Source organism: Seriola lalandi, unplaced genomic scaffold, assembly GCF_002814215.2.
Source record: "Seriola lalandi dorsalis isolate HSWRI2012SDOR001 ecotype SW California unplaced genomic scaffold, Sedor1 jcf7180002054325, whole genome shotgun sequence".
Taxonomy (NCBI): Eukaryota; Metazoa; Chordata; class Actinopteri; order Carangiformes; family Carangidae; genus Seriola; species Seriola lalandi.
Genome location: NW_019524878.1, coordinates 585412 through 604711, shown reverse-complemented (window position 1 = coordinate 604711; position 19300 = coordinate 585412). Strand labels below are relative to the sequence as shown.

The following is a 19300-nucleotide window of genomic DNA, read 5'->3' as shown; positions in this document are numbered from 1 at the left end:
CCTCTCCACTTTTGTAATCTTACATTATCCCAGACATAAACGCCGCATAATCCAGCAGGTATCCAGTAAACCGGTCTAATCCACTATCGCTTCTCAGTGCCTGTGAGGACGGATGAGCAGCTGTTTATCTGAAAGTCTAGATCAGATCAGGTCATCACGAAGACTTGATTAAGTTTTCATAAAATCAGCATTGAGAGTTTGCAGCTGAAAACTGATGAGTGCTAGAATATTGTCTCGTCGTATGAGCGTGTTTCCAAAAAGACTCTTTCTGAAATGGACTTCTAAAAAAAACCCTCTAATAATAAAACATCTCCCGGCTTTGAAATCATTCTCACTCTAGTTTTGACCTCCTACTGTAAAACAGATACTTAAATCAAGTTTGCTTCTCAAGTGACTCGTTATTTTTTTTTTTTTGGCTCGGAGGGAGACCACACTTGTTCCTTCTGAAATCTAAGACAAATTTCTTTGAGTAAACTTTCTTGTAGACGATTATCTGTGCGCTAACTAATGGATTTGTCTTTTTCCTGAAAGTCAGTACGGAGTGCAGAAGTTGGCAGCAAGAAACCATCTAATTTCATGTCGCCGGCATATTTAAAAACGTGTGGGCGAGAGCAGAGGCTTCACATTCGTTAATGAGAAGGGTGTGAAACCTCCAGTGCTGGTAGTTTTCGCTGCTGAGAGGACACAGTTTCTTTCTCTTACTGACACTTACGAGAAAATCATTCAACAACGGAAGTTTATTTAACCACAGAATCAGCTGGACTCCACCAGGTGTTTCTGCAGCAAAGCTACTATCACTATCTGTTTATTTACTGGAGGTTGGAAAACATCCAGACTGCTTCATTTTTCTGTGCTAAATCATTTTTTCTATTGCCATTTAAACACCCCTTGTAGTATATTGGAAAACTGCCTTCATATCTTAGATCCGTGTTAGTTTGGTCCACTGAGGCACACTACACTAATGAGAGGCTCACGCTCCATGTCCCTCGAGTTCATACTGAGCTTGGAGGAACTGCTTTTGGCTTCTTTGCACCATCCACCTGGAGCTCTCTACAAAGCGCTTTTAAAAAAAATGAATTCGTCGATGCCTCTTGGTCATTTTACATTCTCAATCTCTAAACCTTTTAATTTCTGTTTGTACCCGTTTTAATTGATTCTTGTCATTTACATTTGTATCCTGTTATAACTCACAGGAAACCTTCGCTGCCCACAAAGACGTACGTGTCAGACTGCAGCTCACGCAGCTGCTGGTAACAGCTCAAAAATACTGTGACAACTATTTATTCATGTGAAAACGCTGCATGTGGCAACTTAACGCCAATCACACGCAGATCAGTGTTAAACTCGGCACTAAAATCAATTCAGAAAACCAACAGTGGTATTTTGTTACATCCAAATTTCCTGCTGTGAGACAGCACATGTGTTTCCTCTTTGTCTCAGAGCAGCTCATTGTTAACACTGGACTTATCTTTAGATCATGTCAATCTGTTGGAGTCTGCACTGCTTACTATTGGCTTCTCTCTGGCTTAACACTGCGACGCACAAACACTGACGTCTGGTCCTTCTGAAAAGCTCGGGACAGCTGCTCCAGAACTTTGTGGGTCCCTCTCACAAGGCTTCCCGCTGGGAACAGTATGTTTGATCAGTAGTTTAAGGATTTATTATTATTATCGTCATTATTTCACACAAATCTAGAATACGTGTTGTATGTGTGTGTACATATCTATATGTGTAAATCTGACCAAATTGCCACATCAGAATAAATTCAGGTTAAAAGTTTTTTTAGATTAATATGTACAGCCACACTAGAGTCTGAACTTCGCTCTGATGAGCGTCAGCAGGTTTGTCAGCAAACTGAAAAGATTATCACAGAGGACTTTTTCTGTTTCCTTCCTCTGGAGTGTGTTGGTTTTCTTATGAACCCATTTAGCAGTAAATGTTTCCACATTTAGCAACTGAGTTTTGCATGTTAGCATGCCAACATTTGCTAATTAGCACTAAAAACTAATGGATATCTGTAACGAATTTCATTGCAATCCACCCATTAGTTGCTGAGATATTTCAGTCTGTGGCAGAGTCTGGTCCAACAGCTGAAAGGTCCCCAGGGACATACCACCAGCATGGATGAGAAATACACAAAGAAATAAACTGCATCATATCTTACATGAACACTGACTTGCTGATATCCAAACAATTTCTTCCTGATGTAATCGCAGTGTAATTACACTAATATACTGCTCCAGAACAAACAAACAAGGACGCACTAAAGCAAACTACTGAGTCAGCGACTGCCTTACCCTCCTTTGTGTATGTCCGCAGATGGAGGCCTCTTACTGGCAGTCCCATCCTGGTGGACCTTCTTATCCAAAGACAATGACAACGGAGCATCTCGCACGGGCAGCCCCAGCACCAGTGTTTCCTTAGTAACAGAGATGGCCTCATCACCCGTTCGACCCATGTGCTTCTTGGCGTAGTCGAATCCCTGGACAGGCTGGTGGAGGAAACAGTGACATGTACAAAGGGTCAGAAACACCAGGGGCAAAGCTCTTGCAGTTTTAAGATCAATCCACTCAGGAACTGAACTCTGGAGCTCAAATTGTCATAATTTAAGATTAAGGGAGATGGATCAGCAAATAACCTGTTTCCTGTTTGTGGACAATGGGCTTTGTTTTCAGTTTGCCTGTGGGATTGATGGACCAAAAGCAACTTGCCAGAGTAAAAACAACCAGTTGTTTTCTGGATGTTAAGCACATGCAAACATGACAAAAAGACAACGCAGACACAATAGTATTTAACAATACAGTTTTCCATCTTTGTTACACGACACAGGCTGATGAGAGAGGGAAATACAATAAGCAATCTAATCAATAATCCACAACAATGAGCGTGAGTGAAAAATCAGCCACACACCATGATGCACGATTCAAACAAGCATCGCAAAAACATACGACAGAAAAGCAAACCACAGACAGGTTCGTATGCCGTGGATGTTATCTTCAAGACATTTTGAGGAAATTCTTAATTACTAACTTTCCTGAAAATTAAAATTTTGTATCAATCTTAATACTTTATATGAAGAACTACTTCAATCAGCCTAAATAACAAGGTGGGAGAGATGTGCCCCATTCCCCAATTTAAATAAAAAAAGCCCTGCAGACGTGCAGGTGTGGTAGAGAGAGTTATCTCCAGAGTATTATATATATATATATATATATTATTATGCTTAACATAACTTTTAATCTATTTTTTTCAACAATTATGGCAAATTGAAATTATGTGATAGTAACTCAGAATTAAATTCATCCTTAGTCAAATGTAGGAGATACTAAATCTAAATGATTTTGATGATATGATTTTACGGATGAACGTTTTTGACGTGGGAAATTATGACATACAATTTTTTTTTTTAACATCAAAATGTACTAGAAATTCAAAATAAATTTACTTACTTAGTTGACTTACTATTAATACTACTACTCACCATATTCTTATATTAAACTTTCATGTATTTTTTTCTTTTCTTGGCTGATATGAGCTTCTACACCGAGATCATTTTTCTATATAATGAATAGTTTTAATTTTAAAGTTTGGAATACATATAACACTGCGGATAATACTGTACTAATTAGATAAGTCAGATTTTATAAGCAGGATGTGAACTTATAAAACCTCTTGGACTACTTTTACATCGTTCCACTCACTGAAGTACTTTGACGTAAGTAAAGGGTCTTTTACGTCTTGCACCACTGGGAGTGAATGAGCACTACGTCAGAAGAAAGCTGGAGTCACTGTCATGAGAATTGTTTTCTCCGCTGTAAATATTTCATATTTTTTGTACAAAGCATCACAGGCGGCTCTGGCTGGTTAACATTAGCCTGCTGTGTGGACTGTGCGGTTTTCTGTTTATTGTACTTCAGAATTTTCAAACAACTTCCTCTCGCTGGGTTTTGAGCGGTCACTGTGGAAAGTCAGTCTGACGCTGCTTTAAACAGGAATTATTTTAGGGGGTAAATTTCTCCCGAATGTGAATAACTACAGGTTAATAAAGCCGTGAATGGCGCACGAGCTGTCACGGCGTTGAGACCCTGACGCATAAATATTTCGAATTTAAGTTGGGTGTTGGTAAAATAAACCACTTCAAACCACTTTTTAATACAGTATAAAAAGCAGAACATGGATTAAGTCTAATCTAATCCTGATTTCATCAAGAGCAAAATCATTCTTAGCATGAGATTGAGATTTTCAGAGCTGGACAGCCTGACACGGCTCAACAGTTGTCAAAGTTGCTTCCAACTGCCATGGTAATTGGATGGACATCCCTCCCACTTTATTTTTATTTTTTTATCAGACTCCAAACACCGCGGCTGGCATAATGAAAAAGTTGAAAGAAATAAATAAATATGTAATAAAGCTTAACAGCACCTTTGAAGTCAGGGGTTTTGGCATAAAGAGACAGAACATTAAAAAGGCAGCAGAAGATGCGTTTTGCTAAAGCCTCCGAGGCCTGGACACGTTCTTTGTATCGTTAAATGCCTTTCAATTTACAGAGTAGAGAGCAGGAAAAAAAAAAAGAGAGAGAGAAAGACCCTTTTTAGGTTACACAACAAAGCATATGAAACCCTGATTTTTTGCCTCCCCTTTTCTATTTTGAGCGGCTCTAAAATGGGACGCCTAATGCATTTGATCATGCATGCTAAATCCTGAGTGCATGTGAGGTTAGGCGGCGTGGGCATCCGGCTGACGGCGTTGTTAATAATTCATCAGTCATACACACCACTGTGCCATCAGCCCGCTCCAACACACGCCGCTGCAGCCACGGATGAGTGTCGGGGAAATTGATAAATTCTCATATAGAACACACACACACACACACACACACACACATTATAGAGGGAAAGAGTACGGATAGGTCCTCTCCCCATGCCATGAATATATGGATTGAGTGTGTGTGTGTGTGTGTGTGTAGTGCATGTATCTTCCACCCATTGAAGTGATGTATGGTGACAGTTGTGACTCTTTCGTGTGAAAGATGTATGGAGAGTGCAAACATTAATTTGCCTATGGCCTCTTTAACTGTGTGTGTGTGTGTGTGTGTGTGTGCGTGCGTGCGTGCGTGCGTGCATGCGGGAGGAGGGAGGTGGTGAATTAAATGTGTTGCTCCAAATATATCTCCAATGTGCGTTATGTGTATGGAGGAGCAAGCGTCAGACGTGGTGTCAGGTGTTGATCTGAGAGTGACGACCTGACGCGCGTGCTGCACACTGATGGATAAAGATGCGTCAGTCAGTGGCTGATGGGTGACGGCTGACATGCATGGAGACAGTATGGATTCTCAGAAGTGACAGGGTGGGGGGGGGTTTAACCTTGCACGTGTGTCTGACATGTCACGATTTACTGCACTGGCTTAAGGTCTGTCTCTTTCTCTGTCTGTCCTTCTCCACATATCCTTCCTTCCTAATTGTTTCTGCCTCTCTAATCCCCTCCCCTCCTCCCCCCATCTCTCCCTCTTTTCCCGTGTCCACTAACTGCGTGTTGACTTAACAAATCACCACCTTTCATCTTTTCGCGAGCAGCTCAGCTTAATGAAGACTTTGGCTAAGGACAGGGTTTGTGGTATGACGCGAGTCTCTGATCAGTCTGTTAGAGATGGATGGCGGTTTCCCCCGACAACCATTTATGGTAGTGACGGAGGAAAAGACCAGGGGAGAGGAGAGAGAAAGACGGCGACACAGGGGTCCGACCATTTCTTTTACTTAAAAGATGTCATGTGAAGTGAGTGAGACCACGACCCCGCTGCACCACAACATCATCCCAGACTTATTTTCCTTGCTCGAACTATCAAACAGAAGCTTCTCCTCTAATTTTAACTCAGAGCAACAGCCAACAGCAGCTTGATGAGGTACAGCAGATGGACGAGATATGCTCTATTCCCCCTGCGGCCATATTGATTTAAATTCAGCTCTGGCAGGGCGGATGGCGGAAGTGCACCACAGAGCTGCATGCAAAAAAAAAAAGAAAAAGAAAAAGAAAAAAGCGTCCTGAAGAGTGGGAACATTTAATAAGTGAAATAAGACACACAGCAGGGTGGACTGGAGTGCACATCGGCACATAGGCATGCTGAACCAATTAGATAAACTCCTCCTGGGGCAGGTTGAGGCATGATGCAGCAAAATGCAAAGTACCTCCAGTCCTTTAAATGGCAGACGCCGCATTGTACTTTCATTGAACACCTTAAAAATGAAAAATGGATTACTTCTACCTCTGCCGATTCCAACTCTATTGTACTCCTCGTGGAAGTCGGCTATCTGAGGCTTTCACGCCTGTACGAGAAGGCGCAGGGGGAGGAAAAGCCATTTTGAAGAATGTTCTGGCTGCAGCAGAGCGGAGTGATGAAGTGAGCCGGACTCTGCAGAATCACTCTTTAATGATTAAACACACACGCACACCCAATGTAAACCACAGTATTGATCAGCAGCTTGAGCTTGTCTTGCAATGTGACTGATAGCAGTGGGCTGGGAGCAGATCACACACACACACACACACACAGTAGATTAACTTGATGTAGTTTATTATTCTGCTTAGGTCTGGTTAGTATTCATACGACTTTAACAGAACACACAAGTCGCTGAGGTGGGCTCCGTTTAACATGCGACGTTTATCTGCACATCTGATCGGGATTAAGAAAAATGCATGTTAATACAAGGTGCGCACAGAATGCATGAAGGTCAGAGGACGATGGCAGGTTGGCCAGACCACATCAGATCTCTGCCAAGTGTAAATGCAACGTCTGTACGGCGTGACCACATTCTTATGAAAGAAAAAAAATCCGCCTATTAAGTTAAAGAGTCACCTAAGGACCGGTTTATTGTCTCTCAGAGTCAGCTTGTAAGATGTTCTGTGCGACCTGCCACACCTGAAGGCAGAGGGGGGAAAGCTAGTCATCAAACAGAGGGTGGAGAGGCAATATAATTTAAATCTGGGGATAACAGCACGCACATTTTCAGACAGTCTCTCCAGTAGCAGATTTATAGAGTTGCAGTCGCTTGTTCACATTAAAAAGTGCCACAAATAGTTATGTAACAATAAAAAAAAGGGAGCTAGGGACAGAAGTACATTGCCTGGTGGCTGTTTTCTCGCCTCCACACAGCTGGCTAATCCTAGCGTCGCTCATCAAGGAGGTTGGGTGTGGTCAGAGGGGTGTTTATTTTGCACCTGTACCCATCGGCACTCTATTATCATTATTTCCTGGGGCATAGGCCATAAAAGAAATCGGGGTAAAAATCCACAGTAGTACTCATTCCGTTCAAAAACGCATTCTGAAACTCAGCCAAAACATTTCCAAGCCAAATGAATCAAATCAAGTGGACGTCATCCAACAAAACAGACTTTCAAGGATGAAAGTGCCTTTTGTGTCACTGTTCCTCCGCTGCAGCTCAGTATCTGTGGAAACCACAAAGAGGGAGTTTTGTACTTAAAAAAAGACTCTTGAAGATCTGTGTTGCACAGAATGAGGACTGCAGATTGTGTTCCCCATCTGATACTGGAACCACTTTAGAAAGGGATCGTTCTGCGTGTCCCGGTGATTCAGGGGTCTAAGATGCTGACCGTGTAATCACAACGTTCGGGTGCAACCGGGGACGTAATTGCATGTCGTTGTGCATTGTCCATTGTAGCCCAGGAGATACCACTATGGACAGCAGATCACAGAGATCAATGTACATGTGAGCATTTGAACATTACATTGAGAAAGACTTGGGGAAAAAAAAACATTGGAACCAATTTAATCAACTAGAAATGTTTAGCTCCAGTTTGCCACATTGCCACAAGCTCTTCCCAAATCCCTTTGTAAAATATTTATCTCATTTGCTCACGCATGCCACAGCTCAGGATTGGGAGAGGGTAAATACCGCTGTGGATAAGAACAGTGATTGTAGCCTCACGGCACCACTTGTGAAATCTCATATTTCAGGAGTCTTTAATATTTGATGCGCGCTCTCGTAAAACACAATATAAGTAACATTTAAATGTTTACAAACGATTGTGTAAGCAAACAGAACCGTGGCGCTCGGAAATCGAGATCTTAATGTTAAACTACAAGGAGATACGGTGAGGCAGAGACGGCACACACAGACTGTGTATATATACAGTCTGTTCTGGGGTGTTTACAGTACCTCCTGCTGTGCTGACAAAACTCTCCCACCTACCCATCCTCCTGGCCACACATTCTTCCTTCCCTTGCTTCACTTTTCCTCCCAAGGAGTGAGGAAAGGCCGCACACCAAAATAACCCACAAATCAGCTGACACGCTCCATCACAGCCAAACTAACCACAAGACCGGCCGCTGCACGGTTCTTTGTTATTTAAAGTGTTTAAGCATTTTTTTTTTTTATCTGTCGTCTGCGGCCATTGCTGCTCTGCTTTGGGTGCATGATAATGTAGCTGACATAATCCAGTGGAGAACCTCATTATAAAAAAAGAAGTGGGTTGGGGTCCGTGTAGGGTTCTTGCTGAGCCACTCTGGGACGCGAGTGGCTTCATCTAAGAGGATAAAACGGCCGGCTTGAAAGGGAAAGGCACTGGCAGAGAGGCAGTCTAGGCTGATGACACAAGCTTGAGTCACGTTTTATGGATGCTACAAAATAAAAATAGATTGGTTTGGTTTGCAGGTGTTGAGCTTCCTTCCTGCTATTCATGTTTATGAGCACAGATTAAAAATGACTTCCTCCGTCCAGCAGAATTGAGCTCATTTGCCTGTTTTTACGAGCCAGCCTCTCCTTGTTAATTCAGTCCATCGACTCAAACCAAAACAATTTAAATCTCACGGAACGTGCTTGTGAATTTTACACCCCTGTTATAGTTTTTTCACCTTCCCTCAGCGCCCCCTCCCCACTCATTCGATCGCTCTCAAATGGCCAATGAGGATGGCGGAATAAGTCATGTCAACAGCACAGTAGCCACATGCATGAATTTACCCAGCAACAAGGACAGGCAGCACATAGAGCAAAAGGCAGCCAACAACGCGGTTTTACACCAATTGATCAACCCTGTCAAAGCAAAGCAGGAACTCATTCACTCATTCACTGACACAGTCAGTCAATCAGTCAGTAATCCACCCAACCAGAGTCTGAGTGAATACCTGGTGGTGGTAACTGCCCTCCCTTCGGTATGAGGTCTAAACAGAGAGAGGGTCAGAGGGACAAGGTCAGGGAGGGGTTAATATAGAATAGGATAGAAGAGAATAGAATGAGATAGAAGAGAAGAGAAGAGAAGAGAAGAGAAGAGACGAGGCATTTCATTTTAAAATAATTTATGAAGGATAATTCCTGTTTATTATAACATGGGTCTAAATTATATTGGTTTGACCATCACTCCTGATTATAACATTGTACTCAAAAATTCACTGCTGAGATCTGGGGACCGTCAAGTCTGACAGAGAAAAAAACACAAACAGCTGGACAGACAGGTTTTATAGGATAAAGATTTTTTTTCTAGTTGTTTTATAATCTAGAATAAAGAGGCAGAAATCTCAAAAATGTGGCTGTTTGTTTATCATCATGTCTGTAGCTCTCAGCTTTAAGTGTACTGGTTCATACTGAAGTGAAAAACAGTCACAAATACATTTTTAACTTTACTAACAATTTTTAACAGTGGTTTCCTGGGTACTATAGTTTCAAGTAAACATAACTTAAACAAGTGAAAATTGTGCATTTGTTGGGGACTATTTTAGGTTGCTGATTAATTCACATTAGGCGCTATAGTAAGTATTTAAGGCAGCAGGACAGTGTATGTGGGACTGAAACAAAATAAACTACAGTGTGTGTGTGTTCATGGTAATGATGGTGAAAGTGGATCAGGCTTCAGATACACAGACAATATTTGTCAGTAGGATCATTTCATTGTTGGTCATTTCATGGGATTTGTTGACGATACAAAATATATAGAATATTTCCAGTTTTATCCTTTATACAAAGGCCAAGGATAGTGAGATTTAGAGAAACCAAAAGGGGAAAGGTAGATTTTTACACAAACTTTGCACCCATCACAGCCCCGTTCAACTTACTATAGCTGTGCACACACAGTCACCAACCGTTAGCGATATTTCGGATGCGTTTACTTTTGGTTTTACGTCCAAACAATGATTGTTTACAACCTGTTTGACCCTATTGGACTTTGCTGTATGTCACCATGTTCCCAAATCTAAACAATACTACTTCAGTGAGTACAATGTTATCATAATCAGTAGAAATGATGGCCAGCACTATGAAAATAGGACTCAAGTTGTAATCAACTTTCTCTTTTATGAACCTTAAAGTATTATCTCTTAAGGTTAATAAAATATGTCTGTGGCCAACTGTCTTCGACTGGTAGAACTGAGATTCATTTAGATTAAAAAGTGAATTAGTGTTTTCCCAGTAAGTCAAGTAACTGTATTTTGGGTGGTGAAATGTAAATGTGGTTGTACTTGATCAAATTCAGAAGATCAGAAAGCTGGTTTACAGCCAGCCATATGCCACAAAGTTATTATGGGGTCAAAACATCTTACTGCTTCACTTTTGGTTTTCTTACCCAGAACAGCAAATTTTCTTGTTTCATCACGAGATTCGTCAGGAGCACCAAAAACATTGTACAGATTTGTAAAGATTTTCTTTTTCTTTTTTTTCTCCCACAGCTCACACAGAGGGAATATTTTACTGATGGTCGAACCCTTCGAGCTTTCTTTGATCTCTGAACAGAAATATTCTGTGTATTGGTTTATTCAAAGCATTAGGGAGACTCCTTTGCTGGGTATCAAAAGTTGCTCGACCAGAATAAGACCTTATGTAAGTTTTCTCTGCCGCTGAACATGGTTTCTTGCTGGGAGGAGGCTGGTGGTGATGATAGTCACTAGCCAAGAGCTTCTGCCATCGTTGCATTTACAAGACAAGAGTTTGGAGTACGCCCTCTAGACAGCACTACTTCTTCATTATCTCATGCTCAACGGGGGTCAGACTGGACATTACAGTGAAGTTAGGATGCTAACTTCACCAGAAGAAAAAAAGTGACAGAAATAGATGGAAAACAAGAGCTAACATTGGTGTTACTTTCCACAGCTCTTGGGAGTAAAAGGAATCCAATCTGATGCTGAACTCGCAACGTCTCTGCTGGACTGGTAAGTGAACAGCTGTTAATGCTAACGCTGGCTACGTAGCGATAGCAAAAAGAAATACATATAGCTCCTTTAACCAGAGTGTGATCAATAGGTGGTTTGTTTAGTGGGCTTTTAATCATGATATCAAATGTGAAACCCACTTCAAGATTACAGTATTCTGAACAAAGTGGAGCCACTTCAGAATGAATGAGTTTATCCAGCTTATTGCTTGTTTACTACTTCACTGACTGCAGTGGCACAAGCAGCTGTTATGCCAGCTTCATGCACTGCATCGTGTCCACCAGAACAATCTGACTCGATCAAAGCAGCTGGTTAGCGATCCATTACACACACATGCTCATTTGAAATGATTGATTTTTATTTAACCTCAAATTAACTGATGTTGAGTGAATGCTACTGTTGTGAAAGGGCCGACATCACCCGAAGGTTCACTTCCAGTACACTGAGCCCTGCCTATTCCTCTCAGCCGATTAGTCTTTGCAGCATGCATGATTAGCAATGACCATGGGCTATTGGGCTGTGAGAAAACAAATGAGTAAGGCCCGGACAGATGGCATTCAATTTTTCTGACCTGAAGGAATAACTTAACACAATTGATTTGCTGTGTGATGTGTCACATATTCAGAAACCTGGTTATGTAATCTTAGTAGAAATCTCACAGTAGATTTGGTTTCTGGGATAATGTTAAGGTGAAGCAGTGATGTTTGGGTATTTTGGGTTGAGACTTAACATCCCAAGAGTGAGGGAACAGCTGATTAGTAGAACAAAGAGTAGAAAGAGGGGATAGAAGAAGGAGAGGACAAATACTTGGTGGTAAAAAACAAAACAAAAAAAAAACAACAGCATGTGACAGGGATAGAGTTGGACGTTTGAGAGTCTTACCTTGGAGCGAGTTTTGAAGGTCCTAAAGGCGCCAGTTTTGAAGATGACCCTGTTCCTCTTACACAAAATGAAGGCCACCATGCCGATCACCACCACCAACAGAAAGAGAGGCGTCAAAACGGCCATGATCCACAGGTTGCTGGGCGGCGTCTTTACCACAGCTATAAACATACAACCGTTATTCATCAGAGTGTGATTGTGCTTTCATTCATTCAAAAGAGCAGTACATGGTTTGGACAGAGCCAGGCCAGCTGCCGCCCCCCCCCCTTCCAGTATTGATCAGCTAGACCAACCATTTCCTGGATGTACATTGGTATTTAGTGCACAAACATGAGAGTGGTATAAATGCTTTCATATAATTCTCAGTAAGAAAGCACATGTGTATTTCCTTAAACAGAACTATTGCTTTAAAATGGACATTTGAATTATAATACATGATAAACAAAAAACAGAAATGTAGTAAGAAAACAGCTCTGTACGACATAAAAAAAAAACTTGCCTAAACCTAAAGTTTTTAACTTAAAAATCTTCCTAATAATTTCTTTAAGCTTCTCTGTCCCAGAACAGTTTGCCAAAGGGATGTTTTCATTATAAGGACTAATGCAGTTTGTTTTCCACTGATCCTGTAAAGGCAAACTAAATGAATTTTACAAGAACACTGTGTTCAGTTTCTGGCCTGAGCATTGTTAGGAGGAGCTGTGGAGAGGGGCTGATAGTAGTTGGTGTCTCTCCAGTTTGTTAATTATAGATTCTGGGGAAATGTAAGGGAGAAGAGGTGAGAGGGAACACGTTGTCCCTTCCAGCAGCTACAGTGTGAATATTGTCTGACGGCCATCTAACAAAAAAAAAACTTGACATTAGATAACAAGGAGGAAACACAATCTTTGATTTTGAATTTGTGAATTTGAATCTGTATTGACATTCTAAAGCTTTATTGGATGCATAGGGCATTATGGAAATTTATGGAGATTTATGGAAAACCCAAATGCTACGGAACGTCACTGTAAGCCAAGACTGTTATGCTTCAGTTCAGCAGATAAACCCTAAAGAGCAATTACACTGGAAGTGTTCACTGGGACCTCAACCAGCGGCTGAATGAGAAATGGGAGTTGACCGCGCATCTATAATATCTATGTACACAAAGTATGTATTAATGGCTAAATACAAAAAATAAGTTAAAGAAAATCTGTAAATATGTGAGTAAATGTGCAAAAGAAAAACAAATATGATTCATACTTTGGTTCCGTGTATTACGCATTACTTTAGAAAGTTAACTGAATAGTTAGAAATTTTTTGGGTAATACACTTATTTGCTTTCTTTCCCAGAGTTATATGAGAGGATTGATACCACTAACATATGTGGACAATGAATATGTAGGTGGGCCCAACAGCCAGTTAGCTTAGCTTAGCAGGCGGACTAGAACCAGCTGGCCTGGCTGTGACTGAAGCTCATGAAATCCACCTACCAGCAGCTCTGAAGCTTTCTAATTTATTTGTTGATTTATTGTTTGTCTGTTTACTTTGCATTGTGTCTCTTGTGCTTGATTTGCTTGGTCCCTCACACTTATGATATAGTAATATACAGTATGACACCGGTACAGTGAGATAACAAGCTTACGTTCAGCCTGCACTTGTACGAAGTACCCCAGCGTCAGAGCCATGGTCTGGGAGTCCAGACTGCTGAGGGTCTTTGCAGCGGTGGTTCCAGTGATGGGTGCTCCGTTCAGCTGGGCGTAGTAGGTCATCTCCGCTGGGTTCTTGGGACCAGGCAGTCGACGCATGCTCACCATCTGGGAGAGTAGCGATAACGTGTCTAACATTGCAGCCTGATACTGGACTACACAGAGAGACATCAACGACACTTAACAACGCTGGATTCATTTTTTTCAAAAGAAAGTTTTAGCCATAGTTTATTTTAAATACAGAGCTCAACATATCATCTATGGACAGATTTAATACAAAATCCTTTATCTCCTCAAACCAAAAGATTAAAAAAAATCCCTGCTATATCCACAGTGGCCCAAACAAAATGCTGAATTGGCTCGGTTGCTTTGATCATGGCGAACCATTTGCAGCAAGATAACTACACTTGGTGAAGACACTCAAGGATAACTGAGTCACTTGAAATCTCAATTTCATTTTATCGTACATCAAACATCTTTTTTTTTTTTTTTATTTGACGAACACATCACACGATTTAATCAAGTCTAGTAATTTGATTTTGTCATAAAAAGAAGGGATGTGTGTTATTAAATGGCTGGATGATTCCTCCCCTGACTACACCCCGTCCCCCCTCTCTGCCTCTGAGCACCTCCCTCCTCCGTCACTGCAGCCATAAAACTGGTCATCTGTGACTTCCCATTAAACCTTGCGGGCGTGTGAGGCGTAAAGCCCAGGAGGAGTCAATCGTTGTCTTAATTTGCACAATATGGAACAGCGGACAGGGAAGTGACACATACAGAAAATAACACACACACACACACACACACACACACACACACACACACACACACACACAAAACTTTGTACTTCTGTGCTTATGGAGGCCGTCAATTCAAGTAAACTAATTCCCTAATCTTCATCCCACACAACCACCTCAGCTAAATCCTAACACTTTCTAACCCTTTATACAGCGTACCTTGACAACTTTGTTGGTTTTCTTTTCTACTTTCAAGGCAGCAAGTTGTTTTCATTCCAGTTCATAAAGAAAATCTACTTGCAGAAACCTGTCACTTCTAAGTGATCAATCACTTATGAAAATAATTACTGATTAATTTTCTGTCAGTCGAATAATAATTTCAGCTCTAATTCCCATCTGTTTCTGACAATAATAACTCACGAGCACTCATCTTTTTTCATACACAAATCAGATTTCAAAACTGCCCTTGCTCAGAAGCAACCAAAGGGTGCTCTCCAGGGTGCTGAAAGTGGAGCTGTCCCGAGTGTTCACCGACTTTCGAGCCCACAACTATCAGACGGATTGCCATCAAATTGGGTGCAGACATTCATTCATTCATTCAATCACGTGTCATTTAGCTGAAAGTACTGCCGTTCCAGGAGATCTTAGTATTATTGTATTTTCGCAAAAGTCTCTGCAGTTGGATCCTATTCTGCAACATTACCATCACCATAGCATCCCACAAAATTAAGAAAACTTTGACAGAAACATAAATATAATTACTAATAATTACTATTGCAAGTTTCAAGAATTTGCAAGTAGAGTTTGTGAACTGGAATAAGTGCAAACTCATGATAGGGGGTAGACAATCTGAAAAACCCTTGAAATGGTTAGTAGCTGGAAGTAAAGTAGGATTAAAGTAAAGTCATTTGTGTCACTGTAACTACTAAACCTAATCTTAACTCTAAGATTAACCTTAGACCCGAGTCTGTACCATAAAGACCTTGCAGAAGTGCAGTCTATAATTTTCTTGTTAGCGAAGATGTCATCACTTGGACAGCTGCAAACTGGTTCTTTCAAAGAATAGAAGTAAAAGAATAAACAAAGTATTATCCATCTCCATCATCACAGCAACACACAATAACAGAGAAAAAAAATCCCATTCCCACCTACCTGTACGGTGTAGCCCCCTACAGTGGTGGCCCGCCGGGACCGTGCCGTCCGAGAGCCCTGCCTGCCGGCCACCAGGAAGAGCTCAGCCAGCCGCTGCTCCATCAGGCTGGCGAAGCTCTGGTAGTTGGCCTCCAGGGAGGAACTGTCCACATCCTGGATCACTGTGAGGAGAGACGAGGGAGGACAGAGGAGGGATTTAGGGGGGTAAAGAGGCGTTCAGGCGGGCAAAGAGGGGCAACGGGGGAAACCGGTACGGGGATGGAGGAGGATGGCGTGGGAAGGAAGAGATGAGGCAGGAAGAGAACAGAGGGAGGGAAGGGGAAAAATGGGTGTGAAGGTATGTGTGAAGAGAAGGAGAGTGTGAAGACAGGAGGAGGTGAGAAAAGGAATCAAAGAGAGATCATTCGAGGGCAGTATTGATAGTGAGGAGAACGACGGAGGACAGAGGGAAAGAAAGATCAAGAGACAGGAGATGGGTGGGATATTAGAGAAGACTGGATGATCGTCCCTTCCATTTAAAAGCTGTTCATCCACAAACTTCTATTATAGCCGCGGCAACACACAGATCATACACTGTCCACACACACACACACACACACACACACTCACACACACGGCGGTGTTTGCATCAATCTTGTGCCCAAGTGTCTTACTAGAGGCTATAAGTGAGATGGAGCACTGGACGGACACACACACACACACACACACACACACACACACACACACACACACACACACTTCAGCATCATTCACACCCGGGCGTGATGTGATGTGAAGCGATCTCTCCCTCTGCCCCAGTCAGGAAGCTGTGAATTATACATCAATAGGTTTTCCCAGGAACAGAGCAGCTAAAGACACCAAGCACAGAGAGGGAGCGAGATAGGGAATGGGTGTTAAGGGGTGTGTGTGTGTGTGTGTGTGTGTGTGTGTGTGTGTGTGTGTGTGTGTGTGTGTGTGTGTGTGTGTGGAGAACCAATACTATTGTGCTGAATTGCACAACAAGCATTTAACTAACTGCTGTTTAGTCCAGTCGATGCAGCTCTTTATTACCTCTGATCACCCAGTAGCACTTTTCCGTGTGTGTGTGTGTGTATGTGTGTGTGTGTGTGTGTGTGCGTGCGTGCATAAGAGCAATTTACCTGTTATCACCCAGTAGTTCTTGGTTGCCATCGATGTGTTGAGATTATGGTATTCAAGGGCTGGAGAGAGAAAGAGAAACTTATATTTATCTGAAGTTTTTAGAAAGTCTAGTTTAAGACTGGAAATGAATGTGAGGAACCAAACAAGTTTTTAATGCATTTCTTAAACCGCACATGCACTTCCTACTTATTTTCTTTTTCTTTACTAACATCTGAAGGTATGAATTTGGCTTAAAATTTCAGATTGTTGGGTAACATCATGACCATATTAACCTGGTAGGGGGACCCCCCCCCCCCACCTACTGCCCTCTGTCTGTTATCGGACCCCGTCACCTCCAAGTTCCCATTAAGTACAGTGTAAACTGCAGAAACCCTGTTTCCCAGAAATTACATTCATAGACCACAAAATTGCTAAATGAGGAACTATTTTGTGTCGGAAACATACCGTGATTTCTCTTTGTGGGTGCATTCAGGACGTAACTGACCAAGTTAAACAGGAATTTTAATCGTGTGCTAAAAAATATATTGAAAATTTTTCATGTGTCTAGCTCAAACTACCAAAGCCTTAGAAAAAACCTCAGTAATGAGCTAAATATGCCCTTAATTTGTGTATCTTGATTCTTCTTAGTCAAGTTTAGACTGGATTACTTTGATTAAAAGCTTTTTAGAGAAGCGCTGCAGCCTTGTAAATGTGACAGCGCTGTTTGTGTGCTGAAGCGACAGATCTGCAGAGGAGGAGTTTTTTAACATTGGCCCTTGGCACAGATGATAAAATCCTTGTCAGGTTTCATTATCAACCTTTACTTTTTTTACCGCTCACTGTCAACTTCCCCTATCCATCTACACCGGCTCTCGCCCTTCCTTTTCGCCTGCGTGCCTCTGTACCTGTTTCATTCTCTACCTGTTTACCTGTCAGCCTATTCATTTCCTAAAATGCCTGCTCCTTTCCATCCAATCGACTGTCTCCTCCTGTCTTTCTCTACTCATTATCACTCCCTCAGTCCGTCGGCCTCTTTCCGTGTCCTATTCGTCTGGCAGCCTATCTATCCTTATTTCCCATCTGCCTGTTTTACCATCTGTCTCCACCTAACTCCTCCGAGCTGGCCGTCTGCCGAGGGTTGTGTTTAGCTCGAGTCAATGGTGTTGCAGCAGCGGTAGCTGTTAATACCAGCCAGCGTTTCTGCTTAGCTCTCTGACTATCTGCTCCCGCCTCCATGGTGCATCTGTACGTGAACGCATTTACATTCACCGCGCTCTTCTCCAACCTAAACAAGCTCACAGCACCGAGGTGCTCAGGTTCAGACCCTGTGGAGAATCTGTTCCTCGTCAGACAGACACAGTGCATTCATTTCATCAACGCACCGGCTGGGAGATTTAGTTGCATTATTCCAAAAGAGAGAGAAAAATAGAAAATGCTCCCAAAACAATGATAATAATAAACAAATATAAATAATAGGTTTAAGGCTGATGCTGTCATTACTCCGTGTTTTCCATTTTAGCAACACATCCAGGAAATAACCCAAACAGTGTGTTTATCACAAAGCACATTAGTTCAAGCGACAAATCCCTCTAGCAGCTGATTAAGGAAGATGTCAGTTGACGTTGTTATAGATCAACAAAGTCTGCAGGGAGGAGCAACAAAACATCAGACTTTAACACATGAGACCACTGTTCGTTTCCGTTTCCAACCAACGGTCAATGCTGTTTTTTCAAAGCATGACCGTGTGTTTATTACTGTAACCACGGTGATGAAGGTCACCAAATCCTAACAGAGTACTTATTCTAACCCAAACCAGGATCTTTCCCTAAACCTATCCGGACTTCAATTATAGCATTGCCATGACGACAGGTTTAATAATCTAATGCATATTGTGCATAAGAGGACAGGAAAAACCGAGACTCATTAATTACTTACCAACCCATGGCCGCTGCAGTTAGGACTAAGCCAATGCGGTACGCACACTACCAGGTGAGCCACCGCGGCGCCCGTTACTTATCTCATTTTAATAACTATCATATAACTAACACTATATCATAACTTCCTTTGGCTGCCCATTTTTTTTGCAGAGTCAGTGTATACATTTGAATTTGCTATGTTGTTGGGTGGGAAGTGGGACGGAGACCTGCTGTGCTGTTTATCCTCTGAAGTAAAGATCATGAATGATTCTCCTGTTCAGTTTGGCACAGATTTCTCTCCCGTTAAACGGCTACATGATGTAGACATGGAGGCAGCCGCCTGCCTATTGATTCCTTTGGATATAAACAGACAGTGGAGGTCAATATTCAGGCTGCTTTGATCACGTGAGAAGTGATCATCCTTTCGTGCTCTCAGTGTAACCAAAGTCAGTGTGTCTATACCAATAAATGTCTGGACTATTCACTGTTATCACTGACGTGTCTATGAATTCTTGTTATGATTATATTTGCTCAGTGTTTCATGCTTCGTGAAACAACCTGTTTTTAAAGGGAGCAGTCTGGGTTTTTATGGCGATTCCAAGTATGTTTGGATGTGACCATGTGAAGTGTGATGTTTGGGTGTTTTGGGAGCATGCACAGATA

General features: G+C 41.9%; 1 protein-coding gene across 2 annotated transcripts in view; it reads right to left on the bottom strand.

Moving 5' to 3' along the window:
- kiaa1549la (KIAA1549-like a) overlaps positions 1–19300 on the bottom strand; it is a 96919-nt gene that overhangs the window by 24754 nt on the left and 52865 nt on the right. Inside the window, exons 8-13 of one of the 2 annotated variants that reach the window (XM_023407027.2) lie at positions 16742–16801; positions 15603–15763; positions 13650–13821; positions 12032–12192; positions 9137–9172; positions 2298–2491 (exon numbers count right to left, since the gene is read on the bottom strand). In XM_023407027.2, the coding sequence (XP_023262795.1) occupies positions 2298–2491; positions 9137–9172; positions 12032–12192; positions 13650–13821; positions 15603–15763; positions 16742–16801 (784 nt within the window). The remainder of the gene's footprint in view (positions 1–2297; positions 2492–9136; positions 9173–12031; positions 12193–13649; positions 13822–15602; positions 15764–16741; positions 16802–19300) is intronic. The other variant, XM_087174181.1, reaches the window with a different exon arrangement.